This window comes from Rissa tridactyla, chromosome 1 (assembly GCF_028500815.1).
Source record: "Rissa tridactyla isolate bRisTri1 chromosome 1, bRisTri1.patW.cur.20221130, whole genome shotgun sequence".
Taxonomy (NCBI): Eukaryota; Metazoa; Chordata; class Aves; order Charadriiformes; family Laridae; genus Rissa; species Rissa tridactyla.
The window spans coordinates 59,124,151-59,136,643 of record NC_071466.1 but is presented as its reverse complement, the minus strand read 5'-3'; the positions used below and the strand labels follow the sequence as shown (position 1 = coordinate 59,136,643).

The following is a 12,493-nucleotide window of genomic DNA, read 5'->3' as shown; positions in this document are numbered from 1 at the left end:
CCATCTGTTGTGTATTTAATGACTGTATATCGTGCTATGCTATATTGCTGATATTTGAAAATCTTACCACGAGCACTTTCTTCAGCAGTATACCAAACAGTATTGGAAATTGCTTGCAGAGGCAAATCATAGTATAAGCTGGGTGCTCTAAGATACGAGCTTTTGAAAACGGCAAATAACTTCTTGTAGGTTTCTGTGCATACGATTTATAAAATCAGATGCAATTATGCGGTTGTTGTTGGCTGAGTTATTTTCCATTCAAATGCCATGTACTTAATTGAACCGGAAGCGAAGGAGTGGGCGCCTTTTCCCCGCTGCCGGGTCCCTGGTGTCAAACAAGTCGGCAGCGTGGAATTTTCACCCCAGTGCAGGCAAAGGGATCGGCTCAGCTGCCCAACTTCGCTGCAGGCTTCGTCATTAACGGGGGTCCAGGGCCGCTGGGGGATCTGCCGAGCTCTTGGCCATCAGGATGTTTTGCTTTAAGGAGCTGCCCAGGCAAAACTTGCACGTTCGAAAGTTTCCTCGCAGGGCTTTGGATTTGTATCTGGAAGCTTATTGGAGTTTCTCCTTTCAAACAGAAGTTTGCAAACTGTTTTTGTTATTTTGGAAGTTGTCCTCATAGTACCTTTTATTCATTTCTTTCCTGAAATTAGCAGCTCCAGTTTTTTAGATCTTTCCCCCCCCCCTTACAAGTATGTACACCACAATTACGTCTTGGTTATGAGTCCTTGAAGTCCCTCTGTTGTGGCAATATCTTTTTCAGTAATATGCCATGTGTATTCAGTTTTTTATTTATATAAGAACAAAAATATTTTCTGAATTACTTTGTTTTCTCACATAACTTCTTTCTCTTTCTTTTTCTTTTTTTAACTTCACTGCTCCTACACATGGACGAAAGTACTGAACTTGTAGACTGATACCCAAATCTCTTTCTTGAGTCAATACCATTAATTTATAAGCCAGCTAAGTATTTGAGTGTGTTACGTTTGTCAATATTGACTTTTCCCTGCCATTGTGTTTCTCATTCTCTTAGGTTAGTTAGGTGTATCTGAATCTCCTCTGGTTTAGACTTTCCCCGCACGTTTTTGTGTCATTTGCAGGTTTGTTTTCTGATAACTCCTTTTTCTGGTGACTAACACATACGTAGCTGCCACATATGCCGGAACAATGTGGTTCCCACCAGTTCGTACCTGTTCAGCTTTCCACAAAATAAAGTGCAGTGTTTATTTCTGATCTCCGTTTTCTGTCAAGGTTCTTGAGGAATTTTTGTCCCTTGTAGCACAGCTATTTCATTATACCAGATGCCTTTCTGGAAATCCATATAAACCATTTCTCCTTTAGTTTTCTCCTCGTGCATTAAGAATTGTATCAGACTTGTGAGGTACTATTTAGTTCTGCTAAAACTGTGGAGAGCAAATTCTACCTGTGTCTTCTACTTGTGTTTTGATGATTGTTTTGACGATTGTTTTGACTAAATTGCTGTCTTATCTAAAATGTATATATCGTGCTCTAAAAGTTCCCTGAAATGCATAAGGCTTTTCGGAATGTAAGTGCAATATTTGCTACCATGCAGTCCTTAAATAGAGTCACTAGTATAAGAATATTTTCTTAGAGGTTCAATCAGCTTATCCTTACATTCTTCTACTATTTTTGACTGTATATATCCTCTGTGGCTTACTGACTTAATGCCTTTTTAATTTCTCTGTTGTTCTTTCCTCCTCCCCTCCTCTCTTTGGGTACCCATGTCCCTGGTGGCATCTCATCTTTTTTTATGTAGAAAGAATAGGTTCAGGGTAAGTATCTTTCTAATACGTAGTTGGCAAAAACTGATGCAAGAAATTGTTTATCTTTTCAGCAACACCCTCATTTTCTTTAATTACATCTTCACCTCCTCTAATCCAAAAGACGTACTTATTCTCCCTCAACCGTCTTGGTGGTTATTGCGTGGTTTTTTACCCACAGCTGTTTACTTCAGAGCCCATTTTAGACCTCTTTGTTTCTTTCTTACACAATGAGTCTTATAATCTGCTTTGTTGGCTTCACAAACATTGTATTTCCATATTCTGCATAACTTTGCATTGGATTCCTATAGGTGGAATGGCTGTAGGGCACTCTGAAATTGTACAACAGGTCTATAAACTGAAAAAGTGCTATGCTTGTTTGAAGAGAACATATTTCATTTTCAGGATACAAAATTCATCTTAGCACTTAAAGTGCATACATTCTCCCTTTGCTTGTAGTCTCCGACATTTGTTTTTGAATTTCTTATGTTAATATGTTGGTTTCTGCTGATTTAACAGGTTTTAGATGCAGGAAGACTGAAAGAATATGGGGAACCTTATATTTTGCTGCAAGAGCAAGATGGCTTGTTTTACAAAATGGTGCAACAAGTGGGCAAGACTGAAGCGGCTTCTCTGATTGAAACAGCAAAACGGGTAATTTTAGAAGAAGTGATAATTAAGTTTGTCTCTGCAGTTTGTTTATCTCAAGTTAGCGTATTCAGTGTTAGAGTAAGCCTTCCACTAAAGAATCTGTCGGCTTTGCAAGGCAAAGCCATCATTTTCAGTGCTTTTTTTAGTGGGATGTACACAGACTTCCAAGTGATAAGTGTATTTATATACCCCAAGTTGAAAGACTGTTTAGATTTCTTGCATCCTTCTGTATGTACACAGAACGGTAAGTGTAAATAATATCTGACATACTCACCTGTGCTGGGCATTGCTCTTATAAAAAAACTTGCTGTGAACCATGTTAGGGCTGCAGAGCCCAGCACTTCTCTGGTATTTCTATATTTTTAAAAGGGACCATCAAATTTTAGGTTGAGGTTCAGTACCTGTGCATTACGTTATGGTCTCTGGGGATAGAATCATAGAATAGTTCAGGTTAGAAGGGACCTTAAAGATCATCTAGTTCTAACCCCTCTGCCGTAGGATGTGATCACATTCCTATTTTTGTGCTTTCTCTTACTTGGTTCTTGTACCCTTGCTCTGTTCTGCACATCGGATGAGTAGGGCCCAATTAAGAAACAGCTGTCAAATGTTTTGTTGCCTCCTTGTTCCCTACAAGGCTCTGTGCCTGGTTTACTGCTTACTATTCAAATCCTACTCTGAGTACAGAATTATTAATGTAATTGTGAGCATTCCTCTGGCAATCAAAGTGTTTAATCAATGGATTAATTTTCATAATATGCCTCTGGGGTGAGGCTATATCATCTTCACTTTTCAGAAGGAAAGCTGAAGCAAAGATAAGAAGATAAAAAAATGACCTCTGATTGAGGGACTCATTTTGACTAGCTTTTGGCTTGATTTCTTTTTCCTTGATAATTTGCCACACGGGACGTCCAGAGCAAGGTTTTATTTCAGCGCTGATGAAGTTTTTTCAGCGCTGCTTCAGTTGAGGCTGAGAGCGCTCAGTTTGGCAGCAACTTGCTTCATAGTCATGTAACTTTAATTTCAGTGTCCAAGTAAAGCACTGACATTAGGCATGTAGAGACCTACGAGAGCCTTCTCGAGACAAGAGGCGAAGGTCTTGCCTCTAACCTCTGTGCTTTCCTCTCCTCGAGTTGCTGGATGCAGAGCTAGGGGAACACAAACTCCAAACTCTTCCCTGGGGAAACAGGAGAGCAATAGGCAGGAAGCAACACTTAAAGACGGGGAAAAAAATGGCAGGTGCCTGGCTATTTCCTAGTGAAATAAATACGTTTCCACAAGTTGTTAAAAAAAAATAAAAAATTGTGGTGCAGTCATGGAGGCTATTTTACTGAACTTTTTGAAGGTTAGGGAAGAGATTTCTGTGTCTGTTCATATTCTTAGGATTTTTTTTAGAGCTACTAAAATATCTCTTTTTTCGTCTCTGTTTTTTTTTTTTTAAAGAGTTTTTCAAGTGAGGCCTTGTATTTAAGAGCGTACACTATAAATTCATGTGTGGCACTAATTGCAGGACTGAGGGAACAGCTTTGTCCTTAACTAGACTGTGTAACGAGTCCTGCTGCTCTTCTCCGTTGCTTCAGTGGAGTTTCTTATGTTGTATTACTAGAAAGGAATGGTTTAGCCATGGTTTTTTATGATACGTTTATAGAAATGATGTTTAAAGGGATAGCTTCAAATTCATATGACCAGTGTGTGTCTGTGAAGTGAAGGCCAGCTTCCTAAGGCTCGATCCTTGGAATGGCAAGAGGTGAGGCTGTCCAGCTGTCGTCTGTAGAGATTTAGCCATGTCATGCTGTCTCTTCTTCCTTCCCTGCAGCCCTGCCCAATTGCACAATTGCATTCAAAGATAATTCAAAATATATAAAAATAATTGCCTGATGTTACTTGCCCATATAGTCATCTGCAGTTTACCACATCAATGTTATGTGATTTTGTACAGGAAGGGAAGAGATCCAGGAACCAGTCTCTGCTGAAATGTGGTTTGATGAAAAAGTTTGCTAACTCCCAGGCTAGAAGGCAGATACAAGCTTTAGCATCTGCCAAGAATGCAAAGCATGGTGCTTATCCACACTCAGCCCAAAAATATGGGAATCGGGAGACTATATCTTCAGTCAGCAGCTACCCAGCAGCACAGTTACAGTCCTTTCTGCATGAAGGACTTGGACGTTAATGCAAGGTTTTCATTATTGCTGTCCCTTGTGCTTCGTGCATACTTTGAGGGAAGTTGCTTAGTCAGAAGAGCTGATTCCGATGGCTTTTCTTTTTACACTAGTAAGTCTGTTACATGGATTGCTGCTGCTCTCATACATTCCTACTGTGGTTACTAAGAACTGTTTTTATGAAGAACAGCTTTTTTTTCTGTTGTTGAAAAACAGCATGCTGCACATAAAAAGAAATGGTAATATGGCATATATACATACTTTTCGAAAGGCGTTACGGTGGGTTACGTTGCTAAGTAAAATGGTTTGGAATGTGGCCATGCTTTGGCAATGATTATTTGATTTATTGCATTTTGGACCTGAATCTTGTGCAGACAAACTTGTTGCAAGAGCTTCTTTCAGTAAGGTGAGACTTTAAATGCATATTCTGGAACAGTATGCATATATCCGTTAAGTGCAAATGAAGAGGGATTACACACCTTAAATTGGAAGGCTAATTTGGACATTTTGAAGAAACCTAATTTTCAAAAAAATCTCCTAGGCATCTTAGCTGAGCGTTGCAGGATGGAGCCATTGCTGGAACCTTAGCTCAGTTTTCCGAATTGATCCAGCGTTGCTATTTGTATGTCTCTCTTGGTCTTCAGCATCCCCATTTTTTGTGCCAATGTCAAAGAAAACAACGCAGGCACAGCTTAAATTGGAGACCGCTGAGTATACATTAACTATCCTGTGAGCCTGACTGCAACCGAGTTGTGCTTGGCACTGTGAGACCCGGTTTTTATCTTAGCTCGGTTTGCAAGAAGCTATTAGGAGAAAGTCCTATGGGAAAGTGAGAAATAGTCATCAAACAGTTAAAAAGGGGGGAAAAAAAGCGCTCCGTTATTCAGATAAACAAAAGTTGGTGTGTTCTCCTTGCTTTTGGCAGCGTTGAGAGAGGCTTTTCCACAAGCTTTGGTGGCATTGGGATAGGGCTTGTTTTCTGTCAATCAGTTTTTGAGTACTTTGAGGGGAAAAATAAGGGTGGTTTTATTTTAAAGCTATGACAGATGTGTAAATATTAAAATACTAGGTGTTATCTTACCTCAGCGATTACTTTTTAATAGGTTGGCAGTGGAAGAAACTTGTATAAAGACTCGGGCATTTAATATCTTGAGGGATTGGGCTCAGGGGAGGAATTGCAATGAGACAGTTGAAAAGCAGCTGCCATTTCATTACGTCTCTAGTAATGTGCCAAGGTTTTCTATTAACTTTCAAAAACAAAAAAAAAAATCACATTCAAAAGCTGCGTTAAAAGTATGCCAAAGGTTTATGTTTTAACCCAGGCACGGGGTGGGAATACACAACTGGTGCTGCCGTCTCTGCAGCGTGTGCGCGGGCAGGCGCCTGATTAACTTTCCTCCGTTGCATCCGATTGTGGCTGGTTACTGAGGAATGCCTCTTAATGGGACTTCCAGTTCTTTTGTTGATTCAAATCAGGCCGTAATATTCTTTGAAACTTGTAAAAATGCATATATCCTGCGTTAGCGTGTGTGCACAAAAGACGACAGTGGTACTTACAGGAATGTTTTTATAGAATGCCTTATTTCTCTTTTATCCCGCGTGTCTTATACACGTATTCATATATATGAAAAGGACGTTATTATAAAAAAACCCTGAACTTTGTTGACAACACTCTCAAATATAAATTGGAGAAACGTTTCATAAGCCGTAGTCAAAGCAGTCTGACTATGAGACCTAACTCGTGACACATGTCAGCTTCAGCAAGATAGTGTATTTTCTGTTTTTAAAGACTCAAACAAAACTTTTCACATTCTTCTTTGAAAAAATTGCATTTGAAGTCCTTTTTCACCCAAACACATTTTTAGATAAGAGCACACAAGTCTTGACATTATTTCATTTTGTTATGCGCATCTGTCAAGGAACAGAGATATGATACAGCTACTAAAAACTGATGATTGTGGAACAGTGAAACTTGACAGCATTTCATTTCCTTTATGTTCTGATTATACATTTATCAGGAAACCTGTATCTCCTCTAGTTGAGCTAGAAATTGGTAGAATTCAGGAACTCAAAGGCTTGGCAAAGAACTGTCCTATTATTTGGTATCATCTTACATTTTAGAGAAGTTGCTTGGTTGAGTCATTGTTAAAGCTTTTGCTTCTTCTTTCATTATTGTGGTTCACTATCCAGAGATCACATTTCTATAGGCCCTATAACTGCTCTGCAGCACAAATTAAACGCTGGGATATTTCATACATATACCTTGAAGTTTCAATGGTTGTCAATCATAGTTTGTAAAATATAGGGATTACAACCTGATATTAACATCCAAATCCATTGTGTTCATTTTATGTGTGAAAATGAGAAACCCTTGTGCAGACGCAAGATTTCACAGCTTCTTTGTCATCCTGTTTTTAATTTATCTCCATGTTTTGAGCTAGTAAAATGATTTTACTTATCAGTTTAATGTAAAGTGATAAAGTATATCTGTTTATCTGAATTACCAACATTTGAGTGGATCTACAGGTTGTGTGGGATTTTTCTCACGCTTTGTTATAATGTAAGACCATACAGTAATTTTACTAATTTTTCAGTTACACACAGTTACCGAATGCCACTAACCTGAAGTTCCTGTTGGGGTTCCTTAAGGACGTGTATTTCTCTCTACTGTATTTGTCTCCAGAAATTGTATTTGAAACTAAAAGGTGCTTGATGCATAGTTGCTCACAGAATCTGGTATTTTTCCTAGGTGTACTTCAGTAAGAATTACCCAGAAGTAGTTCAGAATGGTCAACTCGCCACAGATTCCTCCTTGGATCCTTCCTCAGGATTATGCATAACCGAAACTGCACTGTGATTCCTAATAACCGCAACCGTTTTCCATAGAACGTAAACCTGAGGTCATCTAAACTCAGTGACAATGTTTGCAAGTGTCAATGGGAGAGGAAAGGGAGGGGGCGATTCTTTGCACTGGACATCCTTCTTATTTAATAATGAGAAGCAAATTCTTACTCTCCCTCTTTCTTTAATTTCAGTGCAATATGTTTTCCTTTCCAGCAAATTATGTTTGTATTGCTAAGGAAATTAGGCGGACTCAGTTTTTATTTGAAAGTTATGTGGTAGGGGTCTCTTTTATTTAAACAGGTGCAGGACACCTAACAGGTCTAGGGTGCAGATTTGGAGCTTATTACAAAAAAAAAAAAAAAAAAAAATTTGAATGTGTCCTTTTTCTTTTTTGGAAATAGTTTGAGAGCGAGCAAAACCAAAATTTTATCAGTGTCACTTTAGCACGACAGCTGTGTCTAAACAGCAGATTCGCTAGTGTACAATTTAGTTGTCTAATGCAGTTGTCCTTCTACCTGTCATAAGTAGCTATGCAGGTTGGTAGAAAAAAGAACAAGCCAAAAATACTTTTTCCTTTTTGATAGTAAAAAGTACTATATACTTATTTTTTTTGATAAAAAATCCAAATAATGCTGTTCAAGATGAATGTAAATATTAGTTTTATTTTGCTAAAATCCAAATGCTGAAAAATCAATCTCAATCTTCTATACTTCAGAAGAAAATTACCACATTTGCACTGAAGAAATATTTAAATAATTTAACATACATTCCTCTTTTTATCCAGGTTATCAAAGAAAAAAAGGTATTAAAATAACTTGGGGAAACGTTTGAATGACATGTCATTATACCTAAATACCGGGTAGTACAAAGTTATCTCCAACCCAACACATTGAAACGTATACATTATTTGCATTTATTGTGCCTTAATATTTGTGCCTTCAAGCCAAAGCTGTAACTGCAGGGTACACAACAAATTCATTAAATGCATGTTAAAAATGTTTAACCTTAGTACATTTAAAGTTTTGCATCAGGGGTTCTGTTGAACTCGAGCTGTTTGAAGTTACCGTCCTACCGCAATAGGTAGGAAAGTACAACCTGTAGTTGCTGGTAGCGAGAGGAATGCGGTGAGAGAGAGAGGTTTGCTATTCCTCCGAAGTTATGTCCTGAATCAGCAAAGCACTTTTACACAAAGGCACTATTCCTGTGCTTAAAAAAAATAATAAAAATCAAGCAAGTGCTACGCTGCTTCAGATTTTTTCATGTTTAGTGAGATACCTACTCTTTGAGGTCGAGTAGAAAATACATCTATTCATTTTGCTGTTTAAAGAGCACAGAAGAGCTTAAAAGGCAACGGATCTCTTCAGGACATGGAAAATACTATGCTTTTAAAAAAACATACTGAAGATGCTTGCTCTTACCTTTGCAAGACAAATTTTGTTTACCCAGTGGTCTAAAAGTAAAGCAAACACAAACGTTTCTCAGCTCTACCAGCAATTAACCGATTCAAATACAAAATTACTCTCTCCTTGTCGAGAAGTAAATTGCGGCCAAAGCCTGTGCCTCAGCACGAGGGCTCATCTAGAAGGACTTTGTCCTGCTCAGGAGTCAGCCCGCTGGTGAGGGGCTGGTGGGTGGCAGAATCCTCGTTTCCCTGTCGCAGCATCTTCCCTGCAGTGAGGCCCAGAGGCTTGCTGTGTCCTGCTGGAGATACCGGGAGAGGGGGCAGGACTTCTTACTACCAGCCGTGCCACCAGCCAGCTTCCTGTGGTGGATGGTGATGGGAGGAAACAAACATTGGGTGTCCCTTTTTGCTGGTAACATCCACTTCTGTCATTAGCAGGAGGTTACAAAATGAAACGTTCTTGTCCCCAGCTTTCTTCTGGCAGGTTCTGACGCTTCTGCTGTGGTGTGTAGCACCTTACACTATGACAAATCCAATTGGTATCGCTGGAACTGAACTTCACGCAGCGGTGCACAGCATGAGGCTTGTGCTGCAGCTGGTGCTAAATAGCAGACGGTCAGGGACAACGACCTGTCCTCGAAGCCATGTGGCACAGGTTGGCTCATATAAGCCGTGCTTGTGGCTAATCCTTCCTACAACACACCAGCCACATCCACTTTTCTGTATCTCTCGGCCCTCGGTCTCCTCCGGGCTCAGGCGGTCCCCCTGTGGACTTAGCACACTGTTATTATCCAGCGCTTTTTGGGTTAGTTCTCCTTTTCAATTCAAATCATCTGAAATAAGGGTTAGGGCTATTCTGCAGCTCAGGAGGGTGGTGTTTGTATTGCAGAGGTATGTGAAGATGTAGGGAAGTGTTCAAGTGTGTAAAGTCACACGGGCTAATGCTGGGGGACTGCGTAGCATGAAGGAAGTTCAACCTTGCATGGTCTTGTCTGCAACTGCCGTTTTGGAAGGGATCCATGGTCTCAACCATGTCCAGAGTCTGCTCAAGCTTTGTCATGGAGAGACCTGGAGCTGGGGCGAGCCGACCAGTAAGGCAGTGTAGACACTTAGTGGAGTCTGATGCTTGATGCGCATTTGTTTACCTTTTTTATTGAGCAGTTTGGACATACTCAGAGTCTAACTGTGTTTTACAATAGTGAATTCTTTTGATTTCTAAATAGATCTGACAAGAGAGTAAGTATGGTGTATAATACACTGAGGTTTTAAAATACTCTTAAGAGAACAGTACGTTCTCCTGGCCATATACCTTGAGTTTATAGATTTATTTTTTTTTTATCAGAACCAAGGAGATACGCATCCGTAAACCAAGGGTATAATTACAGTTTTAGTTCATTTCAGCTCTGAAATGAATCTATGGTAAGTTATATTTCAGAGCAGAGCTCCAAGACGCTGGCTGCTGCAGACTCACTGGTATGAGACCCTGACAGATCTAGCTATCAATCTGTAAGCTAGAATTAATTTGATCCTGTAGCTTTTTGAATGCGCACAAAAATGTTAGGTATCTCTGAAAATGCTGATTCTGCTTCTTGACATGTTTTGGCAGGACATCACTAGCTGTAGGTATCAAATATCAATATCAGAGAAAACAATATTTTTGAAAAAAATCACACTTGAAGCCCATAAATTGCTGAGTAAAACACCTGATAGCAAGACATCCGTGTTTGTCATTGGCATTATATCCATCTTTTTAGTTTCAAGTAACAAAAATATTTGAATCAGGAAGTTGTTTTTTAGATTCTTGTGTTGGTTTTGTTCTTGATAGTTGTTTTGTTTAGGTGACTATTGGTTAAGATTGACTGACCCATTTGATTTCAGTTGAGTAGAAAAGTGCAGTGTAACTGAATGGCAAAACTCAGATCGGGGATGAGAAAGGCCTTCCTTTGGTGAAAGTCTTGGGCTGTTAAAATGGACAAATTATCTTCCTGGCCAGGTGTTTTAAAGAAAAGTTCAAATAGTTCTAAACTTCCACTTTGAAAATGTTCATGCTTTATTTGGAAATAGCAAAGCTGGTTACTAGAAGCTACATTCCTTCCTGGGGATCTTGGAAAAAGAACTTGGTCCTCTCAGTCATTCAAGCCTTTAAAATAGTTCTTCGCCGTGAGGTGCCTTAAAATATTTGAGTCTTATTTCTAATAAATATAATTTTATACAGTAATATCGAAAATCATCGGTTACAGAACTGTTGTTTGTTTGGCGTAAAAGACTAGGAACAGCCTTTACTTCTGTTCTCAAGAATTGTTCTTCAAACATTCATTTTGGTATATCTTTGCTCCACCCCTCCTCAAAAGACCACTGGGAGAGTCAAAACCAACACAGTTTCTCAAGGACAGATTATCTCACGTTTTGCTTATTTTAAGGGCAAAATTCTCTTTAGCGAACTGAACCAGAGCTCATTGGCCAGACAGGCATTGTCTTGTGCAATACCATTTGTACTGCGCTTTGGAAAGAGGGAGAACCTTCTTCTGACCAACGTCAGTAATGCTGGTTGCTTAAGTGATGTTGACGGTTTCTTTTAACCTTCCCAGTACTTGTTAAAAATAAGACTGCAAAAAGAATCAGAAGGGGACAAAAGACCCAAATGGTAAAGAAACTTCCCTGAAAATGATGCTTTTTGCGTTAATCTGACCCTTCAAAATATCTCACTTTGAAGTTTGCCTCTTTTTTGGGGAGGGAGGGGGGAGAAAAAGTTGAAATCACTTATTTCCTGTGATGCTGAGCATCTGACACTTCAGCAGAAGAATGTGGCTTTCTGTATATGTTTTACATTGTGTAACAGCACACTGCTTTTTCATCATTTTAACTCTGGTTTGGTTTTGTTTTGGTTTTTGCATTTGTGTAATGATTTGATTTTTGGTATTGCTATGGTATGATTTCTTTTGTTGATGTTCACGTGACAGCTCCTGTCGTACAATAAAAGGTGTTTCTCAGAAGCGTGCAGAAGTCTGTTGTCATTGCAAATGCTCGGACGAAGGCAGAAATGGCAGGCTGAGCTGAGTCAGGTCGTGCTTGAAAGCTCCAGATACCTCTGGGTGGCATCGCCAACTCACAGGGTTGAAAATCTGCCATTTGGAGTTAGAACAGGGTAATAACGTTCCAGCTTGTTTTTACCAGTAGTCTGCGGTCTGAGATCTCTCAGACCACATTATCGGGCTTTTTGCTTCAATGACAGGGGATAAAAAGGAATTCAAATAGTTTTTCAAAATTTGTGATGGAAGAACCACAAGTGCAGACTGGGTCGGGTCTCTGCCTCAAGCAGCTAGCAGCCTCGGTGGATGGGACAGCTGAAAGATGGAGGGTTGATGGACACAGCAGCAAAGTGGGTTAGCAGCACAACTCCAAAATCTGGTGCCATCCATCTCTCGGTCCTGTACTTCTGTCTCATGAGTTTGTTGCTTAATTTAACGAGACATTCAAACTGCTTGTTTCTGAAAACTGCTCAAGGTTTTTCCCTATGTCTACCAAGCACTTAAATCTACTATTGTGATGCAAGATTTTAGTACAAGATGAATTGTGCGTTTGTCAATAATCCCCCAATGCAGCAAGTTCCAGGACTTGATGCAACATGAATTGTCATAGAATCATAGAATGGTTCGGGT

General features: G+C 39.5%; 1 protein-coding gene across 4 annotated transcripts in view; it reads left to right on the top strand.

The window, feature by feature from the left end:
- ABCC4 (ATP binding cassette subfamily C member 4) overlaps positions 1-11,827 on the top strand; it is a 156,944-nt gene extending 145,117 nt beyond the window's left edge. For all 4 annotated transcript variants that reach the window (XM_054213223.1, XM_054213231.1, XM_054213215.1 and 1 more), the window contains 2 exons: positions 2,301-2,435; positions 7,338-11,827. In XM_054213223.1, coding sequence (XP_054069198.1) covers positions 2,301-2,435; positions 7,338-7,445 — 243 coding nt within the window. In that variant the 3' untranslated portion in view covers positions 7,446-11,827. The remainder of the gene's footprint in view (positions 1-2,300; positions 2,436-7,337) is intronic.
- The last annotated feature ends 666 nt before the right edge of the window (positions 11,828-12,493 follow it).